At 33.1% G+C, this 16,614-nt stretch overlaps 1 protein-coding gene across 2 annotated transcripts in view; it reads right to left on the reverse strand.

Moving 5' to 3' along the window:
- Positions 1-16,614, reverse strand: part of CSMD3 (CUB and Sushi multiple domains 3) — a 1,197,521-nt gene that overhangs the window by 27,772 nt on the left and 1,153,135 nt on the right. For both annotated transcript variants that reach the window (XM_082433293.1, XM_082433292.1), the window contains 3 exons: positions 11,138-11,249; positions 8,838-9,017; positions 5,913-5,978 (listed from right to left, as the gene is read on the reverse strand). In XM_082433293.1, coding sequence (XP_082289419.1) covers positions 5,913-5,978; positions 8,838-9,017; positions 11,138-11,249 — 358 coding nt within the window. The remainder of the gene's footprint in view (positions 1-5,912; positions 5,979-8,837; positions 9,018-11,137; positions 11,250-16,614) is intronic.

Below are 16,614 nucleotides of genomic sequence, written 5' to 3' on the forward strand. Positions count from 1 at the left end.
GCAATAAATAAACAACACCAATTAAAGACATAAGACATATTTAGAATCCAGCAAAATATCAAGTTTACTTATATTTAGTTTCCTATAACAATATCTTTCTTTCAGAAGGAAAATAAAATGATTTTACTGGGCCAAGTCAGTCTATATACAAGTCCCAAGAGGCCTGCTTTTCTCCTAGCAGTAGGAATAGGCTCATAGGAAGAGCATAGAGTTAAAACGCCCCCTTGCAGAACAGCCTTGGAAGACGTCAGGAGAGATGCTCGTTTGACCCCTTTACAGAATACTGAGCTCAGTTATTTCAATAATAGATGCTCCTGAAGAAGAACAGGGCTCTACCTGTTTTGCTCCTGACAGCTTTGAGGTTTACAGGTATTTTTAGAAATAAAAGAATTGTCACTAGAATTGGCTCTCATGGGAAAGAGATGAACTGTGGTAGAATCAAAGAATATTCTAATGTAAAACTTTCATCCAAATAAGAAACACTCTTAATGTTAAATGCAGACAAGTAAGACATTATATTTATATAAATTAGTTATGTAATTTATAGCTAATATAAATTAGGTATGTCAAAGTCTACTCAGATCCTGGTAAGAGGCTGAGAGAGCTTCCATTAATTCTGTACATCACATTAAAGCACATCCTCAAAAATCAGCTATTCAAAAGAGCCTGCCTATTTGTGTGACTGAATGAATGACATGGATTTAGAGGAAAGCCTTTTTTTTTTTCTAACAAGTTATTGACATTTGTTACCTGATTTTCTCTACATACATAACAGTTCTTACTGCTCAGATCACAGAGACTGTGTTACAAATTGTACATTCCCTGAATTCTACTTGGCCAACAAATAAAACAATACTATGGTAGAAGATGAACATAAAAGGCACTCAAGAGTTGAGTTTTTATTGAGTATTTCAACCAACATGATTATTTTTTTCTATGATAATTCAGAAGCAATATAGCAGAAGGACCAGAAGTGCAGGCACTGGAACTAGACCGCGTGTATTTCAGTCCCTCCTCTACAACTTATAAACTGTGTGCTTTTCCCTACGTTACTTAACTCCCTAAACCTGAATTTCCTCATCATTGATGTGGGATTAGCATAGAGTTACGAGGAAGATTAAATGAGATAATGAATATTAAGAGTTTTGATAAGTGTTAGTTGCTATCATTAGTATTATACAGGTAAAATAGGGACACCGTCAGTCTCATAGATCATTACATAGTTGTTAATAAAATATATAGTGAACATGCAGTTAGTATCATGAAAAAGCCATAGTCCTGGCTCTGGGACCTTTGCCAAGTCATCCTTATAGTGGCACTCCCTCCCCAAACCTCAAACTACACAGCTATGCTCCGTATGTACAGGAGACCTTACCTAAAAATTTGGTACGGTGTATGGGTAAAAAGCCCTTGATTTGGTAAGCACCTTAAAGAGCAGTTAACTCAAAAATCATACCTAAAATAAGTTTGGAGGAGGGAGTGACAAGCTAAATTATCCTGCATTAGAAAGATCTGGAATTTGGAGGTAATAGGCTCTTAGTTGTAGAGATCGGAGGAAGAGCAAGGGAGAAAGATGTTCTAACAGCAGTGTGAAGGCAAATAGTAGGTACTCAATAAATGTGTTATTCTTATCTTTCTGATTGTTTATTTCCCCTGGCCTGTATTATGCTTACTCTTTGCTACCCCTGAATATTTAATGAAAATCTGCTACACTTGGTGATCTTGTCATTGTGCTTGGGGAAATTAAGGAAGTTGGTTGAAGGAGACTAAAGAGAACCCCCGTGGCAGGAGAAAATAGCAATGGAAAGAAGTAGGTACCAGCAGCAGCAAAGAACATTGTATCAGGATTAATCACTGATGTGGTAGTAAATGTTTAACAACTGGCTCTCCAGAAAACAAACAAATCAACAAACTGGTTGTACTATTTGCTGATTCTATTGTGTAAATATTCCCGTGATGTCAGATTTCAAACTATGAACATGACATCACTGAACGCAGAGTTTGGAAGAATGCCCAGAACTGGGCTATGGCAAAGCTCTACCTGGCAGCTCCAGCATGCCACCACCACCCTCCACCTTTCTCATACATAGCTGAGAAATGTAACTAATAATAGGATGGGAGAGGCAGACACTATTTGGTCATTCAAATCCCTATGTACAAGGGGATGACAATACTTTCTTTTGCTAAGTCTAATTTGAGATTTAAATGTGATTGTGTATTTGGCAGTTCTTTCTAAACTCTAAAATGCCATCTAACTATCACTGATGTGGAGCACAGTGAAAAGGAGGAAGACAATGATGGTTATGATCCTTATTTTTCAAGACAGTTTTGAATCTAAACTTTGCTTCATAGGCCTCATAGCATTGTCATATAGAGTATCATGTTCCTGACTCTGATATCACTGTCAAATTTAATTATTGTTACTTTGGAGTAATCTAATCATTATGTCATGATTTTAAATGAAATGATTCTGTTTTCCCACTTAAGATGACATTGTTCTAGAGTTTTATAGATATCTTCACTCAGGTTAAAGAAATTCTTTTCCTTTCTAATTCATTAAAAGTTTTAAAAAATTATAAACAGATGTTCAATCTTACAAAATAGTTTCTGTATAAGTATTTAGATGATCATAATTTAGATGATCATACATAATCATAATTTTTACATGTTAATCTCTTAATGTGACAGATTACTTTTAAAGATTATTTAACATGAAAATATCCCTGTAAATCTATCATTAACCCAATTTGGTAATGATGTGTCATCTTTACTATAATGTTGTACAGTTAACCCTTTAACAATATGGATTTGAACTGTGAGGGTCCACTTATGCACAGATTTTTTTCAACAGTAAATACTATAGTACTACTGTACTGATCCATGGTTTGTTGAATTCATGGATGTGGAATCACAGATATGAAGGAATCTTGGGTAAGGAGGAACCACATACTGAGGGTCAACGATAAGTTATATGCAGATTTTTGACAGCACTGAGGGCCAATGCCCCTAACCCACTTTCTGTTCAGGGTCAACTGTATTTGACTTGCTAAGGCTTTATGTAGGATTTTTTCATCTATAATCTTATGTCAAATGGGCCTGTAATTTTCTCTTTTTATAGTGTCTTTACCTGAGTTATTAGAGTTATGTTGGATCCATAAAATGAGGGTTTTTTTGATAGTTTTTATAAAACTGGGATGATCTGTTCCTTCAAAATTTGGTAGAACTTATCAGTAGAGGCATATGGAACACGTTTTTCCTTGTGGAAATAACTTTAACTACTACTTTGTTATGGGATTATTTGAGTTTTCTCCTATTAGTTATGTTAAGATCCACTTTTCTAGTAATTTGTCAATATTTAAGTTTTTTAAAATTGACAGTTACAGTAGTTTTCTGTTATATATTGCTAATTTATTCAATCTACTCTATGTAGTTTTTCACATTTCCTTTTGAAATGTTACTTTTCGTTCCTTTCTTGATCAATCTTACCAGAAATTATTCACTTTGTACATTTTTTTTAAAGAACTACTTTTGACTCTGTTGAGATTCTTCTGTTATATCTTTGGTGTTTTTTTGGTTTGTTTGTTCATTTTTATTACACTGAGTTCTGCTTTCTTTTGATCATTCCATTATACTTTTTGTATCTTCTTAACAGGGACAGTTATTAATTCTAAGGCTTTCTTTTCTTCTAATGTAAGGGTTTAAGGCTTTATATTTCCCTCACATATTTACTTTTGCTCTAGTTCCCAAGTTTTGATATTTAGATTTTTCAGCATAACTAAGCTATATTGTTATATTTTCCATTTTAATTTCTTCTTCAATTCATGAGTTATTCATCGGTATTAATTTTGTTCTTAATTTCCAAACATTGAGGAATTTAAAAAATTTATCCATTTTCTTATTAACTTTTAACTGCATCATGGTCAGGTAAGACTAACTTTAATTTGAAATTTGTGTAGTTTTTTTATTACTTAATATATGATCAATTCTTATAGCTGTCCCATGTGTCTTTAAAGAAAGTATATATTATTTAATTAGTTGATGAGAAATATATATATATATATATATATATATATATTACATCAAACATATTAGTTTTGTTGTTTAGTTCTTCCATATTCTTTAAAAAAATCTTTTGTCAGCCTGAACTATTTATTGGTAGCCATTGGCCATGTTTTGCCCAGGACAGTCTAGATTTATACTTGATATGCAGGAGCTATTATTCAGAGTACCTATCTGCTCCCAGATAAAGTATCTTTCTTGGAAAGTTCTGGGCACTGATTGACCATTGTGGTTTTCTTTCTTTCTTTTTTTTTTTTTTTTTACCAGAAAAAAGTCCTTTAATCGTTAATGGTAAACATTTTAACAGTGGACATGAAATGAAAGGTCCAATGGAAGATATTTACCTAAAAATGAGGCAAACCTAGTCTTATATTGAACACATTTTGAGTTATAATTACAACCCTGCACTAAGTCTTTGTTTTTCTTTTTTTAAAAAGTTGTGGTAAACAGGAAATAACAAGTGTAGGTGAGGATGTGAAACCCTGGTACATTGCTGGTGGGAATGTAAAATGACGCAACTGCTTTGGAAAACAGTTTGGCAGTTTCTCAAAAAAGTGAAAACTAGAATTACCACATGATCCAGCAATTCTACTACCACCCAAAAGACTGGAAAGCAGGAAATCAAAAAGAATCTCGTATACTAGTGTTCACAGGATTATTCACACTAGCCAAAAAGGTGAAAACAATCCTAATGTCAGTGAACAGCTGAATGGATAAATAAAATATGGTATATACATTCAACGGAGCATTATCGAGTCAGACACAAAAGGACAAGCATTGTGTGATTCCTCTTATATGAAATACCTAGAATAGGGAAATTCATAGAGACAGAAAGTAGAATAGAGGTTACTAGGGGCTGGGACCATTGTGGTTTTCTGACTCCATGCAACACTTTCTCTCTCATGATGACATATTCTTTGGTCACCTTAGGGAAATTCAGTCTGTTTTCACTGACTGTTGAAAAAAATCAGTTTCTCAGACTGATTTTTTTGGTAGGCAGTCCAGTTTAATAGCATGTACATTGAGAACTTCTGAAACCAACTAAAATTAGATTCTAACACTGTACCTGGCTTATTACAACTGGACCAAATCTATTTCCAAGGTAAAGATTAAATGCTGAGCCTTTAATTTTATGTGTAGCTTTTCATTCCTACCATGTAAATAAAATACATACTAACACATTAAAAAGAAGCTGTCGTATACTGAGCCCTTACCATGAGCCAAGTACTTAGTGCTTCATTTTCATGAAGTTCATTCATATTAATCTAATCATTATGCCTTTTGTATAGATAAAGAAATGGAGGCTCAGATGTAGAAATTAACTTTTCCAAAGTCATAGGGTAGGCAGTGTATAACATGGGGATTACATCAAGGTTGTAGGACTTCAACGCCCATATTTTTAACGACTAAAAATTTTATTTTTAAATCAAATTACTGAAAATAAACTGGACAAGTTCTAGAAGTTGCTGAACTTTTACTCTCACTCCAAGTGTATTTGGTTCCTTCTTTAAAAAATTTACATTTAAAAATTATATGTAAATCTCATTTTTATTTTAATGTTTTAAATAAACCATTGCCATTATTTTATAGCTATCTACAGATACTCTTGATGGGAAATTTTATACAGACAACTATATACAATATTTTTGGAATATTAACATGTCACAGTATTACATTGCTTTAAGTTTGATATCTTATAATACAAATTTTCAAACTTCAAATTCCAAACAGTAAAATGCATAGTTTTCCCATACTGAAATGTATTTTTCTAAACAAATGGCCACTTTGTCAATAAAACAGGAGATCACCTTTAGAAATTCATGACTACTAGAAAAACAACTGAAATTACTAACCACTTAGCTTTGGGCTGGGTGTTCCTAGCGCAGGTCTAGGATCTTTCACCAATATTTTGGAACCAGCTATGAAAAGAAACAAAAATGTTTATAAAATTTAATATAAGTAATAACACACAGACACACACACACAGTTTGATGCATTGTCAGTTTTATTCTTTGACATATCATATAGTTTTCTCCAAAATGTTCTGTTCACTATAGCATCTCAGTCCTCACTCAACACTTCTGTTGTTCAGCTAACAACTTCTATAACTATCCCCATTATAGTCCAGTGGGGCAAAGGGAATATCAGTGCTGCCTTAGTATTTGGGGGTCTTGTTTCTTATTTTAAAGGCATAAACCAACATGGAAACAGTTGATTCCAACATGGATGTTGAGGGCTGAGAGTATGTTCCTGTTGCTTAAAGGCAAATAATTTGGGTAGGTTTCATGTTTAAGAGTTAAAAATTGTTGGGAATTCCCTGGCAGTGCAGTGGTTAGGACTTGGCCCTTTTCCTGCTCGGGCCCAGGTTTGATCCCTGGACAGGGAACTAAGATCCCACAAGCTGTGCAGCATGGCCAAAAAAAAAAAAAAAAAAGAGTTAAAAATTGTTAAGGTATCCCATGATGTCATAAGAAATTGGCTAGTCTCAAAGGTAAAGAGTTAAGCTAAAGTTTTTAAGTCAAACCAAAAGGAGCTCAAAATCATGTGGGGTGCTGAAAGCGCCTGCAAAGTTGAAGCAGCTGTGATATGTAGTGCTTGTAGACCTGTAAAGACTTACATCTTTTTCCTAAGAACAATGTAATGTCTTTAAAGGTTTTAAGGGGAAGTTATTTGGGTGAACATCACCTTGGCTGCAAGGTGGAGAACAATTTGGAAAGGAGTGGGTATTGATTTGGGCAGAGAAGTTAGAAGGCCATTTCAGTAGTCTCAGTAGAGATAATGCTGAGTTAGATTACAGTAGCAGTGATGATAAACTCAAAAGTGGATAGAATTTTTTTAAACCTACTAAAATTCTGGTGGATTTAAAAAGACAAGAAGATGTCAAAGGTGACTACTAGATTTCTATTTATTATGTGATGATGGTACCACTGAGTTAGGGAACATCAAGAGAAGACTTATGGTGAAGGGAAATTGATGAGTTTAGATTTGCATATATTATTTAAATGTCTTTGAGAAATTCAAGAAGAGATATTAGGTAAGAAATTGAACATATAAGTCTGGAGCTAAGAGAAGATAAATGAGCTAGAAATACTAATTAGTAAATAACCTTCAGAGAGGAAACTTTAAGTCATTGGCTTGAATGAGATCAGATCACCTAGGGAGAGAACACAGAGTGAAAAGAACAGAAGACTAAGAACTGAGCTTTAGAAAAAATAGGTAGAAAACATTAAGCTTAAAAAGGAAATGGAGAATAGGTAGCCAGAAATTTGAGGAGATAAAATATTTATTTATTCAACAAATATTGATTGAACACTTTTCACATATAAGGCACTGATCTAGTGGTTAAAATTACAGTTGTAAATACTTTAACAAAGTTTCTTTTTTTTTTTTTTACATTAGAGAACCCTAAAATGGGCCATATTTAGATTTATTAAAGTTTCTTTTTTCCTTTTTTTTTGTTTTTTTCTTTTGAGCTTATATTCTAGTGGGGGAAGGGCAGATGAAAGGACAGGAGAGTGGAGAAAGACAATAACAAGTAAACAAATAAAAGAATAAGATCTCACACAGAAGGGATTCCTATCATGAAAAATTTTGAAAAAAAACCTGTAATGTTCTAGCTAAGAGAAGAGAGTGAAAACATTTCAAGGGGAGAAAGTCATTTACATTTGTGAAGGCTACAAGACATAAAGAATTAGAAGGACTGAAAAAAAAGAAGAATGTATTGATGACTTTATCAAGAATTCTAGAAAAACCTCCTTTGTTCCTTCTTCTGGAAACATAACCCTTTTTTCCTCTGGTAAACTCATTACACCTGGTTCAGATGGGGATTGTCCTGATCAAGCAAAGCAGCAACATGGGTTGACACATCACCTAGATCTGGTCAAACTGTCATATCATCGTGGCTGAGAAATGAATTTGGAGATGGATTCCATTAAAAATTGTGGCAATCAGACTTTCATATAGTGCTATCCTGACCAAGTTTTGGGAAAGACTCTTTCTACTAGGGTTATTCTACCAGAAGGATATAAACCCAGGAATGCTGGCAGCAATTTTCCCTACTATAGTGGGTTGAATAGTACACGCTCCAAATTCATGTTCACTAGGAACCTCAGAACATGACCTTATTTGGAAACAGAGTCTTTGAAGATGTAATTCGGTGAGAATCTTGAGGTGAAATATTCCTGAAATAATCCCTAAATCCAATGACTAGTGTTTTTATAAGAAGAGAACAGGACATAGAGAGATACATAGGAAAGAAGGCCATGTGAAGATAGAGGTAGAAATTGTAGTGAGGCATTTATGAGCCAAGGAATGCCAGGGATAGCCAGAAGCTATACCAAGCTCAAAGGAGGTAAGGAATGATTCTTCCCTAGAGCCTTCAGAGGATACATGGCCTTGTTGACACCTTGATTTTGGACTTCTGGCTTTCAGAACTGTGAGAGAATAAATTCCTATTCTTTTAAGTCACCCAGCTTGTGGTACTTTGCTATGGCAGCCTTAGAAAAACTAATATATCTACTGTGAATAGAGAACTAGGAAAAGTAATAAAGGCAAGAATTAAAAATAGAGCATCGAAAAGAAGCTATAAAAAGACCTGAATAATATTTCTGTGCCCCTGGATCCAAAAGTGTCTACATCACTCCTACTCTTAGAGTTGGCGAACAAATTTACCTTGTTCCTAAGCTAATTTAAATTGATTTTTTTTTTGTCTCTTGTATCTGAGGAAAGCTTAGACAGTACAAAATCTTCTGTTGAAAGCTTTTATAGAGAAAACTTACCTTCACAAACAGGAACTTTTCCACTCCAGGTGTTATCAGATCTACACACTCTATGTTCTGTTCCACCTGCTAGGAAGAAGCCAGGCTGGCAGGTATAAATTAATGTATACCCATGGGATGGAAGGTCCATTCCTACTACATTTGCATGAGCAGGAGTTTCTGGCTGTTTACAGCTGTGGGCTATATTAAGAAAAGGGAAAAAATGTTCATTTTTATAGACATGTTAAGAAAATTTTGAGACCGGAGTCACAATATATTTTTATAGGTATGCTAATGCCTTTATATAAATATACCTTTAGTGATTCTCATGAATCAAGGAAAGCTTATCAATGTAAATGTAAATGTTGTTTTCATAGACTAGCATTTCATAAATGATCATCTGTGGAACACTGGTGGTTGTTAACAGATAAACTGAGAGAAAAAATAAAAGACTAACTCTGGATAATTAAGCTAATAAATGTATACTATATCACCATTTTAGAGAGTCACAATATATATTAGCATTTTAAAGGATCCAGTAAGTCCTGCTTAAGATAAGTTTTAAAGTTGATCAAACTCAGATTTTCTATACCAGTTTAGGAAATATTAATATATAATTTTTTATTTATTATATTTATTTTAAATTAAAAAGCATGTCTTCTAAAGGTAAATTCAACCACCATTCAGTACGTTGCTCTGATATTCATATTTCCTAATGTACAATTAGGAAAGTACAATTTAATAAGTACAATTAATAATTTTTTGCATATGGGATTTTCTGGCCATATTTTGGGTCCGTATGCTAGCAGTATCTTTTCATTCATTTAATTTTTTGATTCCACTATACCTGCACTTATGACACTCCCTGCCCCTGCCGCTCAGTTCACCTGTTTTGTGTCTTATGATGACCATTCCTTTCTTAATCAGAAATAGATGCCACAAAGAATTCTCCCCCTAAGTAAGACAACATTTCTGATCATTTGTTCATGGATATAGACCCTTAAAGATGGTCTCTGAGAAAAAGTGTTCTGTGGACAAATTTGTTTGGAAAAAAATTTTTCCATTTGTTTCCTAGTGGATATGTACTAAGCTATAAATAATAGCTAATATTTTTAACACTATGTGAAAAACATTTTGTTATGTGGCTTATATTTAATATAATTCAGTTAATAAAATTTAATTCTCATTGGGGAAATACTGCTAAGAATAAACACAAATAGTCTGTTTCTGCTACATTCTTAAGCCCCATTATGCACCTATTAGATATTCTGAGATGCTCTGCAATAAAAGAAGCCATTTAATTTTATTTAAATCATCATATCCCACATGCAGGTCATCAAAGAATCTTGGTTTACTATGAAATACCTAGGTACATCCCACACAGCTGTTCTAAAGTACGTACACACTCTGAGGAATTCTCTTTTAAGGAATTTTGCCGTATTTAAATATAAGCCAGCCAGGCATGTGACATGACTTCTCAGTGGAGTGTTCTGCTGCTTTTCAGTAAACTGAGGATCCACAGGGGCCCTTGTGTGATTATTTGGGTGGTTCTGAACAGGGATGGAGTAAATTCACAGGACTTATTTGGACTTCAGCAAATCTTAAAAGCTAGAAACCATTCTGATGAGTATTTCTATTCCTGCTTACTCTTCATTTTTCTCCCCCGCAAAAAAGATGGAGAGGAAATAAAAAGAGGAAGTAGGAGGGAAAAAAGAGATAACTCACTAGCTAAAATTTATTTCTAACTGTATTCAGAAAAAACTGTTTAGTGATCTTTCATCTTATTCAATCTGTATAGCAAGTGCTTTCAACTTAGGGTCAGTGCACATTTAGAAGCTCTAGGAAATCCTAAGTAGTATTCAAATTTTTGGTTAAGGTATTCATGCATATATCCTTTCATGGACATTTCTAGTTTTCCTCAGGTTCTCAGAGAGTTTCACAAGTGAAAAAGATTGAGTCACTACTACGTTGGCGCCTCCTGTATCTCACAAGTATTTCAGATTCATAGGTGCAGATCTATGAACCTAAAAAATAATCATCATCTAAAATTATCTGGTGACCATCTGAACGCAATTACAAGAGCTTTTTAAAAAGAACAAAATTTTGCCCTGTGCCTTCTGACTTCTTAAAGAATAATGCTCCCCACTAGGCATGGGGGTAGCAGTAAAACACTATATGCATGAATTATATTTTATAATAACCTAAAAAAACAATGTGACACCTCTTTTACATACATATAAGTTTATGTTCACACGTGGAAGAAAAGATGCATATAAATCCTTATCCTTCGTAAGTATAATTTTCTCAGCCACAATACTTACGTATGCACTCAGGCTGAATTCCACTCCACGTGAGGTCAGGAAGGCAAGTACGTGTTGTAGACCCTTGGAGAAGATGTCCTTTTTTGCAGTGGAACTGTACAACACTTCCTACCTATAGCAAATTACAGAGAGAAAAACAAATGTCCCAATGCAACTTCAAATACAGCAACAGATAGAAAAAAAACATGGACAAGAAAATGCTTTCAAAAGAAAGTCTGCAAGGTAGAGGTTGGAAGGAAAAGAAACTGAAATTTGATTTAAAATAAAATTGGGGAAAAAGACGAAAGAAAAAAAACTTAGATCTCTTTGTGTGCATATCATCATCAAATACTTGAATACAATGTATACATAGGTGCCAAATATTTGCCATGGTAATTTGAAGAACATATATGATACCAAAAGGCCAATAAGCTACATATGAATATAAGATAGACAGACAGAGAGTTAAATAAAGACAGATAAATGAAGATGGATAAAGGCAGATACGGAAATAAAGATAGCTAACAACACAAGAGGCAGTGAATATGTAAGACAGTAAATGCAATATGAGATTGGACATAAAGGTGTTTATTGAAGGTTGGATTGGTAACAGAAAAATACAATGGAAGACATGCTATTTGCATTAAGCTTTTAAGGGATGTGTAATTTAGATAAATATATAGAACAATGGTTCTCAAAGTGTGGTCCCCAGACCAGTAACCTCAGCATAATCTAGGAATTTGTTAGAAATGCCAATACTGGAAACTTAGCTGAGACCCACTGAATCAGAAACTCTTAGGGTAGCAACCAGCAATTTATGTTTTAAAAAGCCCTCCAAGTGATTTTAATGCAAACTAACATTTGAAAACAACTGATATAAGTAGAAAAGATAAGAATATTATGAGAAAATGTCTGGTGGTTAAAACATACATCATATAGTTTAGGAAAAATGACAGCACTTTTGATTGGTTATCATAGATAATTTACACAGTGAGCTGGGAATTTGGGAGTAAAGTGGAAAGCTGTGAGATATAGGTAAAAAAGAAAACAGACCCCAGAGGAGTGTATACTCGGCTTTAACTTTGAATCTGATCTTGAATAAGGTATATCTCCTCTTTGAGACTTAACTCTCTCTATATAAAGATGATATTATTTCTCTTGCGACTTAAGGATTAAATAAAATAGGATATATAATTCGCTCCACATGGGCATAGAACATAAGCTTTAAATAAATTCCAGCTATAATTATTAAGTCAGAGACATAAAAATCAGTTTCTGAAGACTCTCAAATAGCAGGCTATAGCATTTGAATTTTTAAAATAAAAACATAAAGTTGCTAAAGCTTTCAGAGCAACTAAATTTTATGTAGAAAATAATATCTTTGAAAAATTAAACTAACGACTGTATGGAGAAACTATGAAACAAAAAGAATGATGAACAGTAATTCTGAGACTGGAATTGCCACTTTAGATTTGAGTGGATAAAGCTTGACCAACTTGTGGCAATAGACATGGGAAGGAAGTTGTTTACTCAAAATACATTAAAAGAAAAATCATCAGGATTTATTAAATGATTAGAGGCGGAGGAGAAGATAAGGGGTATTTAGAGTCTGCCACTTCAGCCTTCCCCAGCATATGGAGTCTGACAATGTTCAATTGCTGTCTTAGGGCTTTTCACATAGACTGTGTTTCCTTTTCTCCCCATTAGTTCCTACTCCCACCTGCTAAAGCAACATGAGGCTAAGCTTAATGTGACATAATTTGATACAAGATTCCACTTGGACCTTGAGACTAGCTATATTCCACCATCTTTCATATTCTCGTTATCACCCAGAACTATGCTACACTTGAAACGTTCAGTTCTAATAGTCATTTTCTTATAACAACCTTTATCCTTCCAGTTATCTCATATTATGCCTTCAATGACAGCATCATCTCTGCATCCAGGAGATCTCTTGTCTTCTTAATGCCCGATTTTGTCCAGGGCTACTACATTGCTCCACTCCAGGGAGCACTTTTCATGCTGTATTCAATATAATCCTTCAAACTGTGCTCCAGAGCATGCCATTCACATACTCCCTGAAGTTGTGCAATATGGTGCTACAGATTTTTACTTCCTCATATAGTTTATACAACTGATCATGTGGACTTTGCAATTCCATCCTTTAGTCAAACTGGCTCTACAAAACCCATCACCTCTACCAATCCAGCAATCTTACTTTAGGCTAGATCTCAGTTAATGGCCAGCCTTCACCCATAAATCTCCCCTCATTTAATCTACCACCAGAGACTGACAATTTTATCTTCTAAATCTTTCTCAAACTGTCCCCTTCCCTCTTTTCCCACGTACACATCTTGTTTTAGTCCTCAACATGGTTTCTCAATGGTTCTCAAACTTAGTAGATAACATAATCACCAGAAGGACTTATCCAAACACAGAGAGCTGAGCCCCCCTCAGGAATTTCTGACTGGGTAATCTGAGGGAGACCCCAAAATCCACATTTCCAACAAGTTCCCAGGTAATACTGCTGCTGCTGGCCAGGGATCACACTTTGAGAATTACTGTTATAGCCAATTATAATAATCATCTAACTTTTCTCCACTTCTCCAGTCTTGACCCCACTGAATTTATTTTTCACTCTAAAGTCAGAGTGATTTATTCAACATGAAAGTTTTACTTTATCATTATCCTTCTTAAAATCTTTACTGGCTTATCCCACATAAGATAAAGTTACATTATGTTAACTTGGTGGATAAAAGCTTCCATAAACTGATCACTAGCTGTCTCTAGCATCATCATTGACCACTTACTTTTACTCAAATTGTGCTCATATAATATTGAATTTTTGTAGTTCCCATAATGCATGCATATTTTTACACTGTCCCTCCCACATGGAATGCATTTCCCAACTATTTTTTCCTAGATCTTACCCTAAAAGATTTAGCTCAGACAAAATTTCTAGAAAGCTTTCCCTGCAGGAAGCAGACTAGGAAAGCTGTCTCTTATGTGCTTCATTAGCTCCTTTCAATGTTATCAATATTATCAACCTATCCTATAAAATCATCTATTCCATCTGACCCACACACCAAAATGTTAGCTCCTCTCAGCCAAGGACCATATGTTATTCACCAGTATACACCAAGAGCTTAGAAAAGTGTCTTGAAAATGTTGGAGCAACTGAAGGAATGGGGACTAAGAACTTAGTATAAAATTATTTGATTACTTAAAAAGATTTAACACGTCTATCAGTTTCTTAAAATGTAGTGATAACCCTTCCATACGTTAATTAACATAAAGTTAAATCATTATTTGTTCTTTGAAGAGTACATTTGGGTTATTTCATCAACCTTTATATTAGTAAGGAATGAGAAACATGATGGATTACATACACTTTTTTTTTTTTACTTCTAAGACTTTTTCCTCATGTCTATAATCTTTTCTGAAATCACAATAAATACTGCTTTACATATTAACCAGATACCATAGAACTAAAATCTATTTAAAGTTTTTCTATATATCATTAACACATTTAATAACAAAATTTTTGTCAAATTCACAAATACTTATACCTAATATTTAAGATACCTAGAGTTATACAAATTTAGTAACTGATTTTTATTCAGCATTTGTTGTATTCAAATCAATCATCAAAATTTTCTCTAAATATTAGTGAATTAATAATTTTGCCAGTGATAAATCCACTTAATAGTGTATTTTACATATTTCTCCATCCTTTTCCAACTTGTCATGTAAATTCCTCTGACTATAAATAATTTCTAACATAAATAATATAATTTGAATATTTGTAGAAAAATAAGTAACATTATAAAATTTTCCATTATATAATTTTAAAAATTCTTGTAAAATAATTTATGTACAATTTTCCTGTCAATATTTTCTAATAAAAGTGTTATTTGTATAAGCAATTATATACAATGTAAATATTAATTTTAAAAATTATTTTTATATCAAGATTTTTAAAAATCCATATCAAGTTTTAATTGCAGTTAATGGTTAAATAAAATTTTCTTTAAATTGCCCCAAATTAGCATGTTGTTTACAAATGCATTATAAAATTATAAGACATGTCTAATTAGTAAATATGACTTACCTTCTTTAACTCTTTATTCCCTCTTTTAAATGTTACAGTTCAGTTCCTTAGTCATAAAGTTAGAGATCTAATCATATGATTAATCAAAATTTTAGAAATTTAAAACATTCTGAATAAGATCTATCTCCCCTTTCATGATGTTTTATAGCAAATTACTCTTACTCTGCTAGAATTTTCATCACTGTATTTTTTTGTGTCTGATTTTCAGTATCAAATATTTGCTTAACTAGAGTATGCAGTATGGTTCCTAGCAACTTATCAAAATATATATATAATAAAGGCATCAAATATTCATATGCTCCCTCTGTAATATATTTTAAACAACTATTTTATATTAGTATTTTTATTATGTTTATATTAAATACTTTACCCAAGAAAAGTTGAGTTAGCTTCTAATAAAATTTTAATACATTAAAATTAATAAAATTTAAGTAGAAAGGCAGGATCATAAAAATGAAAGGATAACACATATACTTAAGATGAGGTGCAAGGGATTTTCACTGACTGAGCATCAATTTTGGGCCCTGAGCTTCCTGAATGAGAAAAACAGAATTAAGGTGTTTTATCAGTTTTATTAAAAAGTAATCAGAAGACTTTAATTTTAAATGTTTAATTTTACTTTTTTGTTTTAAAATTCATGTTATGATATTCACCATTTAAGGTAATAAAACACTATGTAACACACCTGCCTCATTCAATGTACTTAGGTACTTATTTCAATTATAGACTGGAAGTCACACATAATCACCATGGTTGTTTTGTATTTTTTATTTTGGAAAAGTCATTTAATCTAAAATCATATTTCCATTCATTTCACAGGGATTGTCACATGAACGAACCAAATGTAAGAAAGCCAAGTTTCAGAGGCTACTCAACAGAGTCTGTATTTCTTTACAGATATGCTTAGAGATGCAAAGGCACATTTTTTCTTCTTTTGAAGCCTGAAATGGCAAAACGGTTTTGTGAATACCAGGGAAAAAGTTCTATTCTAGTCACAAATTACTTTTTAACTATGAAATTGGATTCTACACACCAGTCAATATTCAATACTGAACTGAAGTTTAAAAGTGCATGATATATGGTTTTAAATAAAACATTAAAGTGCCATTTTAAGTACTTTATTGATATTATATCACACAGTACTTTACAGGTAGCCTAACTTAATTAAACATGTAAATATTTTCTTCTCCAAAATATGAATAAAATGTCTTTTAGAGTGCTTTTGAACACTCTAGCATTAGTCTTAGTCTAGTATTAGTATTATTAGTCTAGTATTAGCTAACCGTTTATGAGTTAGATTTTTTTTAACATGATTTTTAATAAGTTAATAAGTACTACAGCTGTAGATAGTAACCATTTGATAAATAGGAACAAAGTTTTAAAATGG

This window comes from Balaenoptera physalus (assembly GCF_965194825.1).
Source record: "Balaenoptera physalus genome assembly, chromosome: 17".
Taxonomy (NCBI): Eukaryota; Metazoa; Chordata; class Mammalia; order Artiodactyla; family Balaenopteridae; genus Balaenoptera; species Balaenoptera physalus.